The sequence below is a fragment of the Copidosoma floridanum genome, unplaced genomic scaffold (assembly GCF_036245765.1).
Source record: "Copidosoma floridanum isolate Cflo_tuat_1 unplaced genomic scaffold, Cflo_Japanese_pri ptg000021l, whole genome shotgun sequence".
NCBI lineage: Eukaryota > Metazoa > Arthropoda > Insecta > Hymenoptera > Encyrtidae > Copidosoma > Copidosoma floridanum.
In genome coordinates this window covers 32,500,492-32,519,820 of record NW_028321898.1, presented here as the reverse complement: position 1 = coordinate 32,519,820, position 19,329 = coordinate 32,500,492, and the positions used below count along the sequence as shown (strand labels likewise).

The 19,329-nt window shown below is 44.6% G+C and overlaps 2 protein-coding genes and 1 long non-coding RNA gene across 3 annotated transcripts; 1 reads left to right on the top strand and 2 right to left on the bottom strand.

Moving 5' to 3' along the window:
• The first annotated feature begins 6,805 nt into the window (after positions 1–6,805).
• Positions 6,806–11,987, top strand: LOC106642985 (neuroendocrine convertase 1). The gene is made up of 15 exons (XM_014357931.2): positions 6,806–7,077; positions 7,170–7,395; positions 8,635–8,739; positions 8,815–8,988; positions 9,073–9,252; positions 9,324–9,513; positions 9,933–10,081; positions 10,149–10,361; positions 10,564–10,664; positions 10,757–10,822; positions 10,911–11,063; positions 11,126–11,292; positions 11,385–11,518; positions 11,622–11,753; positions 11,834–11,987. Exons 1-15 carry the CDS (start codon positions 7,070–7,072, stop codon positions 11,960–11,962), a joined length of 2,127 nt encoding a protein of 708 aa, XP_014213417.2. The 5' UTR covers positions 6,806–7,069; the 3' UTR covers positions 11,963–11,987.
• A 117-nt stretch (positions 11,988–12,104) lies between these two features.
• Positions 12,105–12,694, bottom strand: LOC149374283 (uncharacterized). The gene is made up of 2 exons (XR_016293153.1): positions 12,617–12,694; positions 12,105–12,528 (listed from the first exon to the last, which is right to left on the bottom strand). It is a non-coding gene; the product is annotated as an uncharacterized LOC149374283 (long non-coding RNA).
• A 34-nt stretch (positions 12,695–12,728) lies between these two features.
• On the bottom strand, positions 12,729–17,397 carry Chsy (Chondroitin sulfate synthase). Its single transcript, XM_089594872.1, is given in 10 exon segments — positions 12,729–13,008; positions 13,336–13,617; positions 13,789–14,036; positions 14,121–14,319; positions 14,321–14,794; positions 14,797–14,859; positions 14,939–15,079; positions 16,272–16,493; positions 16,640–16,703; positions 16,880–17,397. Coding segments are annotated over 10 exon segments (2,466 nt in total). The 3' UTR covers positions 12,729–12,753.
• Positions 17,398–19,329: the final 1,932 nt, after the last annotated feature.

The window sequence follows — 19,329 nt, the reverse complement described above, 5'->3', positions numbered from 1 at the left end:
ATAATATACAGTATAAGCATATAATGAGAAAAAGCTCAAAAATTTTTATGGATGGCTGGTGTGTATATGTATGTATGTATATATACATATTGGCAGATAATATATATGTGTATACATTGTATTATATATGCAAGAATGATATCCGGCCAAAGTTGGAGCTCGTAAGGACGAAAGTTGTTTGGGTGACCGACGGGCGAGGGAGGAAGTACATACACCTATATAGATATATTCATACATATTTAAAACTTTTTTCGAACGAGCTTGCATCATATACGTGTACAAGGACTTGGGCGTATTATAAACTATAAGCATATGCACGTGTACCGACACGCAGGATATATATGTAATATATAAAAAAATGTGTCTTTTATTGGGGGATGATGATTCATGGTTGGGAGGAGGGTATAGTTGTGGAGTGATAAGTGTATCATCGATGAGGTCGAGTTCTTTGGCTGCGGTGTTTAAATTGAAAGCACGTCCCATCTCACATCCCCATGCAGGAGCTCCTAACTCCTAGTCGGAGAGTTGTCACGACCGAGGGGGGAGCATATATATTAAACGAGGTCAGTTGTGTATCGCCTATTCCATACTTTCTCACTTTCGTCATCCCCCCATACCTATACGGCCTATACGGTACATAAATATACCTCACAACTCACCCTCCCCCCTCACCCCTCTACTTTTCTGCTACAAGTACACGTGTGTGTGTGTGTGTGTGTGTGCATCGGATGTTCCTCCTCGTATAGGTGGGCGGTGACTTTATTTTTCTTTCTCCTCGTGTCACCGACCATCAAGTAAAGCCAGCCTTCTCTCTCTCGCTTTTCTTCGTAACGATAACAATGACGAACGTAGATATGTATCTCTCGTATCGTCCTCTCCTTGCAATTTTTTTTTTTTTTTTTTTTTTTTTTCTCCATCAGCCTACCTATACACATAAACTCGGCTCTCTTCACTCGCTCCTCCTATATATTTTCCAACCTTTTACTTTTGTTTCTTCGGGCAGGTACTTTTGTGATTTTTGTTGAAATATACTAACGATGAAATGAACATTCTTTTTTTTTTTTTTTTTTTTTTTTTTCACACAAAATGGAAGTAGTGCATCCGGAACAACTAATGAAAAAAAAAGTTGGTTAAAAAAAAGAAAAAGCCAAATAATTTATAGGAGCCGATGCAGCTAGAGCAGAATCATCTTGAGTATGAAAAGCATGCGGTATCTGGTATCATCACATTGTGCCGTCAAACGGGAGACATATAGAGGCACCGAGGAGGGCATACACCCATATAGTACACCGTGTAGAGGGAAGAGCTTTGACACACTCGACAATGTCTTATACATATATGTACGGGCATGCATGCATATACAAGCGTAGGTTGCGGATCGATGCCGAATAATTGATAGGTGGATGTTATTTGAAACTGGCCCAATCATCATCAGCGGCAACATTGTCGCCGTCGCACGCGTATCATATCATACATGCCCATCCATACCGTCTCTATACTTACGTGCTGCGATAAACATTTCAATACGTCGTTCCATCCATAAAAAAAACAATGACGGGGATTTGTTTAGCAGACGTAGATTCATGTATAATAATCATCTTTTGGAAGTATGTGTATACTGTCGGAGTTAGGAAGACAAGTCTACAGCAATAAAAGATGAGAGAGAGAGAGACGAAAGAAGAAGAAGAAGAAGAAGAGGAACTGCGTATAAGAGGGAGAACTAAGGATGAGACGTCCGAGCCGTGACGAGGTATATGTGCATATATATGCATATATAGTAGACACTGCACGTATTATGCATACGTGCGCATGTATGTGCATGGTGATAAGGAGACTGGGATGAGAAGAAGAAAAAAAAAAAAAAAAAAAAAAGAGAACAAAAGAAGAGACAGGGCTAGAGATGACAATCGTGACATAATTAGAGGAAGGGAGGGGGGGTTGGCGAAGCTGCATTGGCGCCTGCTCCCGGCGCTGAGCGCGAAAAGGGGGCCACAAGGGTTGCAGCAACAGCTGCTCCCTATATACACCCCCCCCCACTTTTCCCTCCATGCATATACGTGTATATATATACCGTACAGTCGCGCTAGGGCTGTTGTGTTGTACACGTATACCTGCAGGTATGGGTACGCTGAACAAGTCACCATTAATTAAGTCGAGTCTCCGTCATGAGCCCCGGTGTACCTTACACAGAGAGTGTATTCACATCCGCCCCATCAGCAGTCGAGGAGAGTACAGCCAGAGTCCGGCTGCCGAGCGCAAACAGTCCCTCTTTGTCGTGTTACCTTTTTTTTTTTTTTTTTCTCATTTTTGTAATTTTTTACCATTCCTCTCTCATATATACTACATCATTGTAATTATATCGTCAACAATGATAATAGTATATGTGTGTACATGTATATATTTGTCTAGCAAGTCAATGGGGTGACAGATGCGTCCACCTAATCAAGTCCCTCCGTATGCAAGCTCGAGGAGCCTATGCACGAGGAGAATTCGCGAATGAGCTTTTTTTTCCGCGCGATGCCCGTAAAGTTTCACCCGCGTATTATAATGAGGTCTCTGTATGGTGTGCCGACGTGCACAGAAAGACCGTGTATACCGTACCGTACCGTAGAGTTAAAAGGGGCCAAAACCAAGCCGGCGGTCTATGTATCATTATGTCGTGAGAATTTCCCTTAATTTATTAAATTATATGAATGTACACAGTCGTCATTAATACTATTATTATCATTCATTTGAATTCCCGTCGGGGGATAATGTATCTGTCATGCAGGTATTGTGTGATTAAAACATTGCTCATAAATCTTAATGATGATAATAATAATAATAATAATAATACAACTTGGTGCGCCAATTCATGAAAACCTGCATGCCTCGATCCGTGCACGTGTCAGTTACTATATATATATATATGCGTGTTATACACGTATACGTATGTATATATGTTTTAATACAAAAATTTAAATTTATGTGGGTATATAATAAAGGTTGATTGTTTGACAATGATGCGTTGTTTGAAAAAAAAAAAAAAAAAAAAAAAAGCATCTCACAGCACAAAAGGTGTACATATACAAGACTATAAGTAAAATATCTGCGGAGCTTGCAATTAGGGGTGCAATAAAAGATGCAAAAAGGTTGGTAATATTAAAAAGACTGACCGTTGTTCTGGCATCACAGCGCTAAACTGGTGGTCCTTTGCGCTCGAGCGGCCAAAGTAGAGGTAACAGCAAGATCAGCAACAACAACAAAAACAACAACGAGTCGATTCGCGGGTAACGAGGCGGAAGGAGATCCGTGGGGGTAGAAGGTGGTCCTCGAGGGCATCCTCACCGGGGTCGCGCGGCCGAACCATCTGAGCCACGTATATACGGTCTCTGCAGTATATATTTGAAAACGAGAGATGGGATATGTTGTTGTATAGTGGCTGGGAGGTAGCAAGAGCACTGTTACATATATATGTATATATATATATATATATATATATACACACAGTTAAGGACAAAAGCTCATATTGGCATCCTTGAACGCGAGGCGAGAGAGGAGTTTAAGTAGTTACCGCAGCCAAAGCAGCCGGGCGCCAACTGACTGCTACACTGGGCCACTGCTCGCCTGTGCCGTTGCACACACACACACACCTATACGTATACGGATTTCTCGGGGGGGGGAGAGGGGTGCTCCTTTCTGCTACGCTTGCGTACAGCAGTGGCACGCGCGGTGGGCCATATCAGCTATACGGCAGCCACCCCCGTCGCACACCCCTCCTCTCGTCCGTGCATGCGTCGTCCCGTGTCCGAATAACCCTTCCCCGATGTTTCTCTGTGTATGTGCGCGCCACCCTCCACCCCCGTCACACCTACCCTACACACATATAGGTGCATAAATACGCTCCCTGCCCTCGATAAGCGCATAATATTCTTTCTCGCTGGCTTTGCTTTGCTCCGTATAGTATATGTATATGTGTGCGTGTGTGTGTGTGCGTGTGTGTTTTTACCTACTGCACATTGATTATAATTTTCACGCGTCCTTTTTACCCCATCTTCTATTTTTTTTATTTTTTATTTTTAGTTGTTTTTTTTTCCTTTATTTATTCGTTCGGATTTGTCGACGTATCATATTTATCCTCACAAGTATATTCATTCGAAAATGTTATTCATCGAAATCGCCATCAGAGATTATTCACTTTTCCAACAATTAACTTTTCCATCGGCACACCCACGCGCGGCTCATTATCACGAAATCACATACTGTTTCAAAATATAATTATAATATATTGTAAGCCGTGCAAGCTCATAAATACCCATAACACCCCCCCAACGGCATATAATATATGTATATCTACTGTAAACACGTGTATATTATACACGGCACGATATACGCAACGCGTGTCGGGCAACTGTTGATTCTATATCGTATATATATACATATATGACATACATCAGCCAACGAGCGTGTACAATATAACGTTTAGTCTAGCGAGTAGTCCCATCCCTCCCCACTGCAACCCGTATACGTATAGGTACACACGTGATATAATGTACATAAATAAACACACTGGTATAGGTTCCTTGTACTCCCATCGGGTTACCTCGAGCGTTTAATATCACGCGATGTTGTATATATACATGTAATCGAGGCGACTCCTCACAGATTGAAGTGGTACCTATACACCATTTATGTGTATGTAAATAACGTAGGCATAAAATCAAGTCAAGTATTTTGCTCCCTCCCTCGGGGCTGGATGCAAAACTAACTCGATAACTCTTTTATGGGAATAAAAGAAGGAAAGAAATAATCAGTTGAGAAATCAAAAAAAAGTGTAGAGAGAGAAAGCAAACTCCCTAATGATGATCGTCAACAGCGTCGAAGCAACATTAGGTCTCTAGAGCCCTATGTACACGTACCTTAGACACACGCAGAGTTTGTTTGCACCTTAACAGAGAGTGCGTTTGTATAACTGCCACCCTATATATATATAATACGCTCGCTTACTGCAGTGCTTCACCGGGGGTGTGTGTGTGTGTGTACGGGTGTAGATACCGTTTGAGCAGGCGAGCTTGTTCTTATTACGATTCGAGTAAATATTTGATCAGGCTCTCATCGCTAAATGCTGACCTTTTGCCGCGCGCGCCTTCGCCTATGAATTATTTCAGTTTCACGAGCTCTGACGCTGCAGATCCAGAGTCCGGGGGAGGGGAGGTGTAGAAAAAAAAATACAACGGTATACCTGGTGCGGATAAATGCGTTTAATGGGTATAATTTTTGAAGCTTAGAAAGGATAAATACTACTGCAACTCGGTTTCGACTCTGTCTAATATAGCTTTCAAGTATAATATACTGTGGCCTTCATCGATTATTATCGCATGCATATGTAATATACACACGTGTTTTTTTTTTATCCATATGCTCTTTTGTTGCGTAATTTCAGATTTCACTACATCAGCTACGCGTTTACTTATTTTCCCAGAGCAAAAAAAAAAAAAAAAAAAAACATCGACGCTCGATCACGAAAGTATGTGCCCACAGTAGTACGAGTAAGTGTTTGGTCAGACAATGGTACAACAAGGCTGATTTCATTGTGTGGAATAAAAAATGCGTCTTTATGCTTATTGAATTTTGTGATGATGAATATGTGTGTGTGTGTGTTATTACCAATTACAAATTTTTTATTTGCCCCTGGGTATGTGCATCGATCGATTACCTGCAAGTGCCTATATGTACGTAAAAAAATGTAAGTACCAGGTCACTTCGAGACGAGTTACTTACTTTCTTTGGATTTTTTCTTGAACTCATGCGGGTCGGTTTGTTTGAAAATTTTTAAACAAATCCCTGTACGCATTGGCTGGTGATGGTGTATCATGACGAGGTAGAAAAAAAAAAAAAAAAAAAAAAACGCTTTTCTCTTTACTCCATATGTACCCGTGTACACAACAAGAATAAGGCCTGGGAACGAGGGGGTAGGATAATCTTACATTTGTAGTACGTACAAGCTACACACGTATATATGTATATTGTCACACGTGATGTACCATTTAAATACGTACGTGCGTGCTTGTATAATGCACTCCGCGTCCCCTATATGTATTCTATATCCCCAACCCACACTCTCCCGCGTTACGCTATTATTTGCGCACCTTTTATCCATATACACATCCATCCGTATAATTACTGGCCTACTCCTTTCGACACACTTTCGCTCTTTCGCCCGCACCCCCACCCACCTCTTACACTTTTTCCTTTTCTCCCTTATCGATTTTTCCCATCTGCTCTTTTTCCGCGCTACAGGTCATTTACGGCTGCAGACGGTGGCTATTATCCATATCGGCCCATCTCCCTACTTAGTGTACTTGGTCGTGCACGTACAACATCGATCGATCTCTTTCCCCATTATCTTTCGTCCCGCTCGAAAATCTCCCACCGCCACCGGTTTTTTTTTTTTTTTTTTTTTTTTTTGCATCATCACCGCCACTGCGATCGCGACGTATCGTGTCGCAAAGTGACACTGTATACGACATTGTACTCGTACGACTTTTGGAAGAGTCAATCAAACCGGAGAATAAGAAAGTTGTTACGAGGAACAAGTGTCGAGGGGGTGTTAAAGTACGAAACAAGCTCAGGACGGGGGTATCGGGAGGAGGGAAGAAATATCCAAAGAAAATAGGCAAACAGTTCGGAGTCGAAGAGAGAAAAAGAGTGGCGAGGGTGGGGGGGGGTTAGCCGACACAAACGAGAGAGAGAGAAAAAAAAAAGGGAGTAGGGAGCCGGGCCGTGGGTGGTGGGATGGCGCGCGCGAGTTACGCTCGAGCTCGCAGGGGACCAAGTTGGCGAAAGGACGCGCTGCCGCTGGGAACGAAAGTGGAGCCTGGAAAGCCAAGGAAGCGGAAAAAGTGTTTGGCGCGCGCTTTTTTCCTTCAACCCTCCACGTGTGTGTGTGTACCAGCTACGACCGTAAGCACTTGTGTCGAGTGTACGCGGTTGCCTTTGGATTCCGTGTGGCTGTTACGGTTCGGGGAAAACTTTTGCCGCGCACCTTTTTCTCCCACCCCCCCCTGCGCCCACTCCAGATCCAGCATCCATGAACAGGTTCGTGTGACTATACGTGCGTATGCCAACGGATAAGTATAAAGTAAAGAAAAATATAATTTTGCCTTTTTTTTTTCGTGATGGTTTTCCAGGTGGTCGCAATCACATCGGCGCTTAGCCCTCTGCTATTGCTACATTTTTATGCTCAACGCGAAAGATTGCAACACCTCGAGACAGGAGGAGGGCCAACAGCGGTACCGGGACAATCATCGGCATGATCGAGAAAACACTCCCGAGGAGTGGGTCGTGCGACTGGAGGGTGGCCCGGAGGTAGCCTCGCTTCTCGCGCTTCGCTCCGGCTACTCGCACCTCGGACCGGTAAGTCTGTTACCGATTTTCTTTCCTTGTTTATTTTCCTCTTAACAGGCATGCAAACACGTCAAAGCATTTCTTCTTTTTTTTTTTTTTTTTTTTTTTTCAACCATTTTAAGCTGTTGTTTCTTAAATATTGAAAAATTCCCACTCCATTTGTCGATCGACTGCATTTTTTTGAAATTGATTGACCTTTTTTTTTTTTTTCTATCACCGATAAAAAAAATACTAAAATCTTTTACTTACTCCCTGAACTCGCGTTGTTACACACCGATTATCGCAGATAACGATCGCACCAAATCCCTTGATGTACACAACTCCAGCTAAGTAGATATATAGATCCACCGCGGCGGCAGCATATGCTTCAATGTGAAAAGCTTCGTTGATTTTTGTTCCAAACATCACACGGCATCGATAAATTTGCATCAGCATATCCATCGCATAAATTTATAATTTTCTCGATTAACAAAACACCAAAAAAGAGGAAAGAAAAAAGTAGCCCTCACACTTGGCGCGGGTATAATATAATCAATGAAAACGCCCGGCTGTATAATTCATCCGTAGACGAGGTGGTGGGGGGGGGGCGATGGAATCAGAAGCAGGCAATCCTTCCACGTACGTGGGTAGGTATATGTAAGGGGGTGGATAAAGGGCTGTACGGTATACGGGGGGGGGTGGTAGTTTGATTAAAGTTACCGAGTCGGGGAGGCGCTTCGACAAGTTAACTCTCGGGGATTAAGCGGCCAAATCGGGTGTCGGACAGTTGAAAGTCAGATTGAAACAAATGGCCCGGCTATGAGGGCCATCCCTCATTCGGTAAACTCGGCGTAACTTCTCTCTCGATATTGGCTCATCTGCATCCACCTCTCGCCCGCTCACCCGATGTTCAATTGCAAAAAAAAACAAATCGTGGCCAATTAATATACTTTTTCAACTCGCTTGCTCTTGTTTTTTTTTTTTTTTTTCTTCTTAAATTATCCGGGAGACTGTAAAACACGACTTTTTTTTGTTGTTTTTTTAACGATCGATACAAAGAAAGCAAAAAAAAAAAAAAAAAAACCCGCCAAGATACAATAAAGAAAGGAAGAAAGGAACGAAGCCAAACACACCCACAATGGCTCGCGAGTGGCCTCGTTTTTTCACACACACACAGAGAGAGTAGCAAATTGTAACAGATCTAATATGAGAATGAAAAAAAAAAAAAATCGAGCGAACGAGGGGAGGGGGGTGTATCGGCTGTTGCAGGTGCTGGGCTTCAAGGACACGTATTTGTGGCGGCCAATCGATGGCGCCCGGTACCGGAAGCGGGGCATGCCCTACGCCATGAGCGCCCTGAGAAATCGGGCCAAGGTATGAAAAGAAAAGAAAAAAAAAAAAAAATAAGCATAGGTTCAACAGTATGACCCCCTTGACCGTAAACCGCAGATCGTGTGGGCGGATCACCAGAAAGCCGTGCGCCGCGAGAAGCGAGACCATTACAGCAATTACAGGAACAGCGCCAGGGGACGAGCGTCGGGGGAAGCCCCACGAAAGCTCGAGCTTTCCCCGAGGAACAAACTGGCGTTCAACGACGAGCTCTGGGAGCAGGAGTGGTACTTGGTGAGCGACGGCGATCGATGTGTAACCGTCACGCGGAGCCGATAACGTATGTTATATTGTAAGGGGCGATCGTGCGGGTTGCAGGTCGATCGCGAGAGAAGCCCCGAGCGGGATATGACGGCCGGGAGGAAGGGGCAGTCCTTGGAGAGGCTGGACCTGAACGTGCTGCCGGTGTACGGGCTCGGGATCACCGGGCGGGGAGTTAGGATCGCCGTACTGGACGACGGGCTCGAGCACACCCACGAGGATCTACGCGCCAATTACGTGAGCAACAGCATATTGAGATATATAGTTGTTTCTTGTAAACATGACATGTGTGTTTCATGTTGGCACAGGATCCGGAAATAAGCTACGACATAACCGATCGGGACGTCGATCCGATTCCGCGCTACCTGGAGGAGGACGGCAACGGGCACGGCACCCGGTGCGCCGGGGAGATAGCCATGGAGGCGGACAACGGCAAGTGCGGCGTCGGCGTGGCCTTTGAGGCAAAGATCGGCGGTATTAAGATGCTGGACGGCTTGAGTAAGTTTACAGTTGTTGGTGCTGTGCAGCTACGTCTAAAGGCCCCCCTCGATGCTCACAATTTTCATGGATATACTATTATATTATCTTTATTATCTCAACGAAGAAGCAGCGATGGTTTTAATTGCGCATTGAACGAAGCATCGGATGGAAAAAAAAAAAAAAAAAAAAGAAAAACACCCAATTTTGCTCGGGCAAAATCAATGCTTGAGTTATTATTTCATTAAGCTCGATGCTCTCTGTTTGCATTGTACCGCTCGCGAGTATGGGTATAACTCCTGTTAATGTATTCTCAGTGCTTACACGTGCATCGACACGCTTTAATGAAATTCGCCGATCGATAATCAACACGAGCTCCGTCGTGCGGGTGCAGGTGCTCTTTTTACGAGGACAGCTACACATTTTACATTTTCCGGCAGTTAACGATCGGGTGGAGGCAGAGGCTCTCGGCTACCGCTCGGACCTCGTCGACATATACACGGCCTCGTGGGGCCCACCGGACGACGGAAGCAGCCTCGAGGAGCCCGGCAGGCTAGCCTCCGAGGCTCTGGAGCGCGGCGTCACCGAGGTGTGCACACGCATCCACAATGTCATAAGAATCACACAAGTATATAACATACCGATCCATGAAATAGGGACGAGCCGGCCGAGGTAGCGTTTACGTGTGGGCTTCGGGGAACGGGGGCTCCAAGGACGACGACTGCGGCTGCGACGGGTACGTCGGTAGCGTGTACACCATAGCTATCGGGTCTGCCAGCCAGGCGGGCAGCTTTCCCTGGTACGGCGAGATTTGCCCGGCCACCCTGGCGACGACCTACAGCAGTGGCGCCAACCAGGACCAGATGATTGTCAGTGACGCACGCATCCGTATTAATCCACACCTGCACCCGTCTTGTTTATCACACGCTATTATATTATTATTATTATTATTATGTGATTCTTTCGTTGTTTTTTTTTTTTTTTTTTTTTTTTTTTTTTGTACCCTGCCACCATCGTCATAGTAGACGCTCAACAAATAAACAATGAAAATAGTTGTTCGTGTTCCCTCAGGTGACGACTGATTTGAAAAATACTTGCACAACCAGCCACACGGGGACATCGGCCTCGGCACCGCTGGCCGCCGGAATTTTGGCGCTAGCTCTGCAAGTCAAGTAAAAACCCTAGTACATACATGTTACGTCACAATAAAGTACGTGACTAGTGTTGCGCGTCATTAAACATCCACGTGTTTTTTTTTTTTTAGCAACAACTTGACGTGGAGGGACCTTCAGCATCTCGTGGTGTACACGTCGAAGCACAGGCCGCTGAGGTACTTACCTACCTGATTCATGGGCATGAAATGTAGCGTTTAAAAATTCAACGACAAATGGTTTTTTTTTTTTTTTGTTTTCCTCAAGAGCCAATCCAGGTTGGTTCACAAACGCCGTTGGGCTGTGGTTCAACCCGCGCTTCGGCTTCGGTCTGATGGACGCTTATGCCCTGGTGGCAGCTAGCTCGAACTGGACCGGGGCTCCTGAAAAATTCATTTGCGAGACCCCGTCTTCGTCAACGTGAGTTTAACAAACGTGGGATCACACGTACACCGAATGTACGAGGTTTTTTTTATCAACAGGGTCGCGTGCAACGTGAGCTATGGCGTGCCCCAAAGTTTGAAATTCGAAACGGATGCCTGTGTCGGAGGGCCCAACGAAATCCAGTACCTGGAGCACGTACAGGTCGAGACGAACATCGAGTACTCGTTGCGCGGAGCACTGCAAATACATCTGACAGCGCCTTCTGGTATTCAAGTGCTTTTTTTTACCGCTGCACATGTGTACACTTAATTTTGTTGGCCGATTTTCATCTGGCTCTCTGTGTGTGCAAATTTGCAGGCACGAAAGTTCAGATCCTCGGAAAAAGAAAGTTCGACAATTCGAGCGAAGGTTTTGCCAACTGGAAATTCATGTCGGTAGCCACTTGGGGAGAAAATCCTCGGGGGACTTGGGTTCTCGATATCATCGATGAGGTTATTGAAAAAGAAATCACCTAACAATTAACACTCGTTATCAACTTTGCGTTTAATCGTAAGCAAAAGTTTTAACAGACAGTAAAATGCACTGCTCCAACAGGTCGGTCCGGAAAACAATAGCGGCAGTATCGGTACTTTAAATTTGATTTTACACGGTACTAAAGACCGGCCCGACTATCTGGACAAAGTAATCAAGTATGACGACGGTTCATTCGAGGAAGTCGCTAAATTAGTGAGTATTGGCCTTAAATACAATAAAGTATATACAAATGAATCTTTTGACTTGAACTGCAATCAATGTATTTCTTTCAGAACGACATCGCAGATGGAAACGGAAACGATAATGTGTTGGATGAATCGGAGCATTACGAGAACCGCAGTAATAATTTCAATGCAACCTTTGACGAAGATTGGCTTATCCGATTTTTGCTGTCCGTTTAAATGGATGGGTAAACATATCCTGAGAATTCACTATTTTTCTTAATTACTGTATGATTAAAATAATGTAAATGTCGAATCTAATTGTATCAATGGAAAAATAAATTATTTTGACGGCTAAAGCTTTTTAATCAAGTAAAATCTATACATCTGGAATTTTATTAGATTACGTGTGTATAAAAAATACCTTAATTAGATTGTACAACAACCTATACAGTTTTTTTTTTTTTTTTTTCCTCGAGTCTTTTATTTTTTAACTACACATAAAGGCACTGGTAATATCACATTATGCAATATCAATAAATACGCGTCGTTGATTTACATTGTATAAAACTATCATAGTGACGTTCCGTGAAATTAGCGATCACAAGTACAGCAATTGAGATGTTCACTCCCAAACTAAGTATAGCTTATTTTCTAGTTAAAAAATACGAGCGTTAATTAATTTTTTTTACCAGTCATAGTTTCCACATTAACTTAAAACTAAAATTGTAATACTTGATGACGATCATCATTATAATCCTACAAGCAAACTCTCTAGCACATCAATTCGAGTCAGACGATACAAACTAAAAAAATAAATGCATCCACTTTAAACACAAACGAATCTAAAATTCATACATTTTTACTTATCTACATTAATATGTATATACTTACATTTTGTTGATTCACTTCGAGCTCGCACGTATAAACAATTTTCATACTGACGGGCACACTGACGCAATGTACGAGACATGTACAGTTTGTCTTCCGTTGATGCCATCAGGTGATCAATTACCAGCAGTAACAGAAATTCAAGCTGCCGGTGGTGCAGGTAAGCTAGACGTATTGTACGTTGCGGCCACCTTCGCTTTGGCAAAGTTCAGAATCTGGGGATTCTCGTAGATCAAGCTGGCCAGCTGTTGAGTGCTCGCGTACGTGTCGGCCCTCGTACCCAGGCACATGGCGTGCTGATGCTGGCTGAGCGAAGAGTCGCACTTGATTTCGTGGTGGACGTGCACGAGACCCACATCCGGGGCCCGGAATATCTCCAGGTCCGAGCGCACAGCCTTCTCGTACCCACAAATAAAAACATGTTCACCGTATTACCAATTTTTGCATTTCAATCGCTATGAGTAGTGTATACATTTTATTTCAGAGCTCGATCGATTTTCTCTTAATTGTTTCAATCCCACGCTGTGCCCACGAAAATAACACTTTGCCCCGTGTGTACTCGATACAAGAAAATGCAACCAAATTTTTAAATGTAAAGAAAAATCACGCTTACGCAAAAACAAAGCGCTTTGCAATCGAAATGGGAATTTTTTTTTTTTTTTTTTTTTAATGCAAGCACTCCGTTTAATCATGAAAAATTAAAATATTTTTTGATTGGCCACCTTTTGATACAGGTCGACATCCTCCTTTCCCCAGCCCTCGATCGTCAGGTCGAATTTGCCGATGGCCTCGTAATCGGCCTTGTAGAGGGCAGCAATGCCAAAGCCGAATTGCCGCCAAAAGCCGGTTATCTCGTTGATTTGCTCCATGTCCCCGGAGTGCTGGGACGAGCGCATCACCATCTTGGGATCGTACTGGCTGAAGACCACGGGGAAGTACAACGTGCCCGGCCGAGCGTTGCGCCGAATGCGCTTGAGGCTCGCGTCCGTGAAGCTGATGTCCACCTGCGCGCAATCGATTTATTATACGTTTTTTCCAATCACGCGACACTCGCTTCGTGTATGTAAGTTTCGACTCGTGCAGCAATTCATACCCGAAGCTTTTAGCTCAACTCGCGTTTTCGTGGATACTGAGAATTGAAGGAATAAAACAATAATAGCGATGATGATACATACGTCGACGAAGAACATGAGGTCGTCGGCCTGAAGTTCAGTTGCCGCCCGATCGAGAGCTCTGGCTCGCGAGAACCTACCGCTGGCCTCGATCACGTGTATCCTAGCGTCTGCGTACTTGGACCTGAGCCGTTCGATCAGCTCTCGCGAGCTCACCCCGTCGACCTCATTATCCTGCTCTTCTTTCTGACCATCGTACAGAACGATGTGCAATTGGGCCGATTGTTCGGACGACCGCAGACAGACCCGCTCTATAGGAATCACGTGTCTATTTATTTCCGTACGTCTCATTTGTTTTTTTTCTACATCCTCTCATTCGGAGGGTCGATAATTACCGTAATTGCCGAGGAACCTCTCGAGAGCTCGCCGACGGCCCGAGACCGGCACCAAAAAGTGTATGACTTGCTCGTCCGCGTCCTCCGTGGGGAGCACTCGGCTCTCGATACCTATATATACGTACACGAGAGAACAACATGATGGGTTAACAAATTGAATGAAACTTTGTACACGTATGAGGATATCGTGTAGTGTACTTGCCGGTGAAAGGTTGGTGAAGGTGCAAGTGTCGCCTGACCGGGAGTGTGACCTTCCTGCCCCTGTACTTTTTGTAAACGAGCAACAGGTCGAGCACGGTGTTGATACCGCGGCTGTTGCGGCTCCGATAGGCGTACAGGGCTTGCCGCTCCTCGACGTAACGGCCACGCTGGCGCGAGCACGAGTTTATTTGCGTCATCACCTCGCGTATTATGTCGTCCAAGCCCTCGCGCACATCCCCGTGGATCCGCCGGCGTGGATTAGCGTCCGACACTCGGAACTCGGAACGCGAAATAAAGTCCCAGTGCGACGAGCCGTAACTCTGTCGATCGCTCTCCTTTTTCTCGTCACTGACTCCCTCTGTAAGAAATGAGAGCGACAAGTCGAGGAAGCTCTCGTTTATCGCGTGTGCCTTGAAAGACGAAATTGTCGTATACACGTACTTGCCGATCCGGACTCCGATTGCAGAAACCGGTCCATCCTTTCGATGTCTCGTTGTAGCTCTAGCCTCTTGTGCTGTAGTTCCTGGATTTTAAGAGTCTAGGGGACAAATCGAAAAAGATGGGGCGTGAAAATCGGTATGCAAACGTAAAATCGGTATGCAAAATAATGTACCGACCCTCATATAGTTGTGCAGGCGATACATGTGGGGTGGCTTCTTGACCGGGTGCATGGTGATGGCCTGGTGGACCTCTTTGCTCTTGAGTTTGCCGGTGAAGGCCAGCTCGCCGCTGCTGTTGTGGTAAAAAATCGTTTGCATCTACAATGCAACGGGCATTATGCAATGTACCATATTAACTGTACGTGCAGCCGTCGCAAAAAGTACACATGTATGTCTATAACTACGCGATCGCGGAGTTTATTGCCTGTTCGTCTGTCTGTTCGTTCGTTACATCCGTTTTGAGGCGGGCGGCACGGTAGGTACATACATACATCAGGCGGTTGTTCTTCCGCTATTATAAGTAAGTACGCGCAGATCGCAGAGAGAGAGTTGGGTTTAGCTATGCGTTACTTGTTCGCTTTGTCGAGAAACGCGCATCAACGTCAATTGGTCTAAACTATCCGTTTCCTGAACAGCGGAGCCGACAAGTGTATATTTATTATACACGCATGTGCTGCACAAGGATAAGTACATATCGAAACTGCATCGCGTCCGCACCCACCACTCCACCATACAGCTCGATGTCACCGTGCACGTGCGTACATTATGTTACACGTATGAATTTTTTTTTTTTTTCATCTCAATTTTCATGAAAATTATTCTCGGTTTTGTTACATTATACGCACACCGATGTACCTTATACCGATATGCTTTACTCGAGCGCCGCGCGCGTTTCCCCTCGGCAAATGTACATATAATACACGAGTACGCGCATCATATACATATAGGAGTGTATTTGCACGACTGGATGCAAATCAGTCGTTGACAATGCTTCATTAATTAAATAAACAGCTGTGCGAGGGCTCTCTCTCTCTCTCTCTCGTGCACTTTGACAGAACGTGATATTTATATTTCGTATCGAGGAACAGTATATATATATATATATTTACGTGCGTGTTGATATACGTGCTACTTAAAATACACGCACATCTGCATTATGTTGTCGAGCTTATTAAGTAAGTATATACGAACATTGTACGAGAGACGCATTGGACGTCAAAGTGAGCGACCGGTATATAAATATGTACATCAATCAAAGACGCGCCCGCACGTCTGACTGTAATAATATTTAACGGAAGATCAAAGTATGTCCAAGTGTAGATACTACTTTGTGTGTCATACGAGCCGATCATTCTGTGTTTGGCGCGTAACAAAGTCAAATTAATGTGTATGTATATATATATTTGTGAGGGACGAATAAAATGTAATGTGAATTATTTAACGGCAGTATGGATCATCGTCTCTGAATTTAATGGAATAAATAAATGAATAAAGATAGTGGGTTCGATACCTCGTAGTTCCAGGTGCAGGGTATGCCGGCGTATTTGCGGACGCAGCGGCCAAGCTCGACGTCCTCGTGGCCGGTGTAGAGGTTCCCCAGGCAGGTCTTGATGTGGGGCACGATACGCCTCAGGGTCTCGCGGGACATGATCACCCCAGGTCCACCCATGCAAAAGTTCTCGTCGTAATCGAGGGCGAGCCGGCCGCGCTCCTCCGAACTGCCCCGTCCGGCCTTCCGAGAACAGGGACACCCGATTTTTTACAGATGGGTACGTTTTATCGGCAACCGATAGTCAAAGCCCCCCTTTTTTTCCAATCACATCACTGTCTCTAGGTTTTTCATGAGAAAAAAATAAAATAAAATAACAGGTTTTTTACCTGTCCGATGTAATGCGCCCGGCGCGAGTCGACGCTTCTGAGCAGCCTCTCGAGCCGATCCATGCTACAAGAGGTACAAAAATATATATATATCATGAATTGCTAACAACCAAGTACCTACGTACTATTTGGGTCAATTAGTCGATTAGAATAACAATAATAATAATAATAATAAAAACACGCGTGGTTGGTTGTATACATGTCGATAGATGTATGAAACAGTGAGAATGAATTAAGTACCGGACGTAGAGATCGTCGTCTGCCCTGAGGAACCACTCGTAGCGCTCGCCGTACCTGGTCCACATGTGCTCGAGCATGAGGAAGGATTTTTTCTGGGGCGGGTAGCTATCGTCGACCCCAGGCAGCCCGAGGAGGGGCAGCCCGGGACAATTGTCGGGGGGCACGGAGCCCTCCGAGGAATAAAAACCAATGCGCCCGGGTACCTCGGCGCCCCAGCTCTCGTAAACGGCCTTGGCGCGCGTGCCCAGGTACCGGCGAGCCGTCATTACCCCGACGCACAGCAGACCCTCGCTCTTACTCCCCTCCTCCTCCTCCTCTTGGTCGCGCGCTTCGGTGAGCGTCGAAGCCTCGCGATCGTCCTTCTGCTCCTTGTACGTTGGGTGCTGTTGTTTATTGGCACTGGGCCTCGAGTTCGGCTGAGCCGGTAGTAGCAGCAGGCCCCCAGCGAGCCCGAGCAGCAAGCCCACCGTGAGGCCCAGCGCGCCGCTGCTCAGGCTGCCCCGTCGCTTGCAGCGCATCGCCGCCGCTCATGCTCCAACTGAACAGACCCAACTTCTCGCGGCTCGCTCGGAATTATATTGTTGCTCCGGAGAGGAGTAGCTCATCGGCTCCTCCTCCTCCTCCTTTTACACCGCTGATGCTGTGTATATATATATTACTTATGTACCTACATATACATCCACTACTTTGCTTCTCGGCTGCTCTCGGGCTGCTGGAATCCCGTTAATACATATATAGGTACGTGCGATGGTGTGTGCAAGTATAGCAGCAGAGAAGGAGAGAATCTCTCTAATATACTTACCATTGCCCATTCGAACTAACTGTTCAGCGGCTCAGTCGAGCGTCTTCTCTTCATCCTCTGCTCCTCCACCAGTTGGACGATGTTTCGCTGCTGGGGCTATTTATTTCTCGAGCATGTAGTTTCACATATATACAGCTGTGGGCCTCGGAGCACGTGTGCGAGCTCGCATTAATGTGCCTTATTCTGTATGCTTTATTTATATACTTAATACTCCGGCTTGGTTTTCTTGGAGCAACGCGGCATTTGAGAAAAAAGTAACGCAGCTTTGCGTCGCCCAAAGAACCGAGTAGCCATGCATATATACATACATACGTATATCAGGGGAATAAAAAAAAAAAAAAAAAAAAAAAAAAAGGATGGGCTACAGGCCCGATAACCGTTGCGTTCGATAAAAATAAAACAAATAATTACATGTTTCTTCCACGTCTTTGTACGTAATATAATTTATACCCCTATACATCTATAAAATAATTGTCGATTCTCAACCGATTTGTGTTTCGAACGCGAATACATATATATATATACATGAGTTGGATTCGAGTTTTATTTAAAAAAACTCCACAGATGCTAGTCGTCATTTACTTAATTATATACTAATTTTCTTCTGCGCCATCATCTACCTCTAGCAAACTAACTCTTTTTTTTTTTTTTTTTATCCTCGACCTCCTCCACTGGCGGTGCGCCGATTTTCAAAAATTCATCATGCAAGTCTTTAAACAAAAGGTGAAGCTGATGAACAATAATGGCGACAATTTTCTTATTTAAAATTGATCAATTAATATTATACCTGTAGGTTATTGTCACATTATTATATTTATCGCATGTGTGATAATGCGTACATACGAAAACGAAACGTGTGCCTTTGATGGCATATATATATGTGACCACTGTTTCGCTCGGAACACCTGAATCGAACGAACAAGTCTATCATCGTTATTACTGCGATTCCTATATGAACAAGTACGAGCAAGTATTGTAATTTGAAAATTATACATCATTGCCATCAGCATTTACAAACTGTTGCTTTTTTGTATCGCTGCAGATGATTGCGTTGCATGACGTACATACACACATATGATAATATCATACCGATGATAATAAAATTTTTCCTACTTTTTTTACCTTCGGACGTTCAGCTCTTGGTAGGAAAAATAGGGTGCGCATCCGACCATAGGATGGAAGCACAATTAACGAGCCCCTCGTACCTTAGGCTGCGATATACATGGAATCTTGCTCTTCCAGGACCAGCCTAAATATATATGCCCGTGTAAGTGCGAGAAAGAGTGTAAGTAATGTGTCATTGCTTCTCACGCGCACTCACTATGGTTATGGCTGGTCCTGGAAGTTCAAGATTCCATGTATATCGCAGCCTGATGCTTCTTCTATAGTGGCATGTGCCGCTACGTACGAAAACTACTATTTCCTACCTCGGGAGTTTTTTTTTTTTTTTTTTTTTTTGGGTGTTTGATAGGCATTGCACAAAAAAGATAACTGGTGCGCATCTCTTCCAGGGCTATCAATCACAAAAGCGCAGCGATCGGCCTTTATGAGAAATGCGCACCAGTGACGAAATCTGATGTTCATCATCAAGTAAGCATTTGCAAGTAAATAAAAAGAATTACATGTTATGTGCAACGAAGTGATTATC

Excerpts from the sequence above, each read along its gene's own strand:
- LOC106642985 (XM_014357931.2), top strand. Across the intron at positions 10,823-10,910 it reads TCGAAGCACAGGCCGCTGAG|AGCCAATCCAGGTTGGTTCA; the intron begins GTACTTACCTAC and ends GTTTTCCTCAAG. Across the intron at positions 11,293-11,384 it reads ACATCTGACAGCGCCTTCTG|GCACGAAAGTTCAGATCCTC; the intron begins GTATTCAAGTGC and ends GCAAATTTGCAG.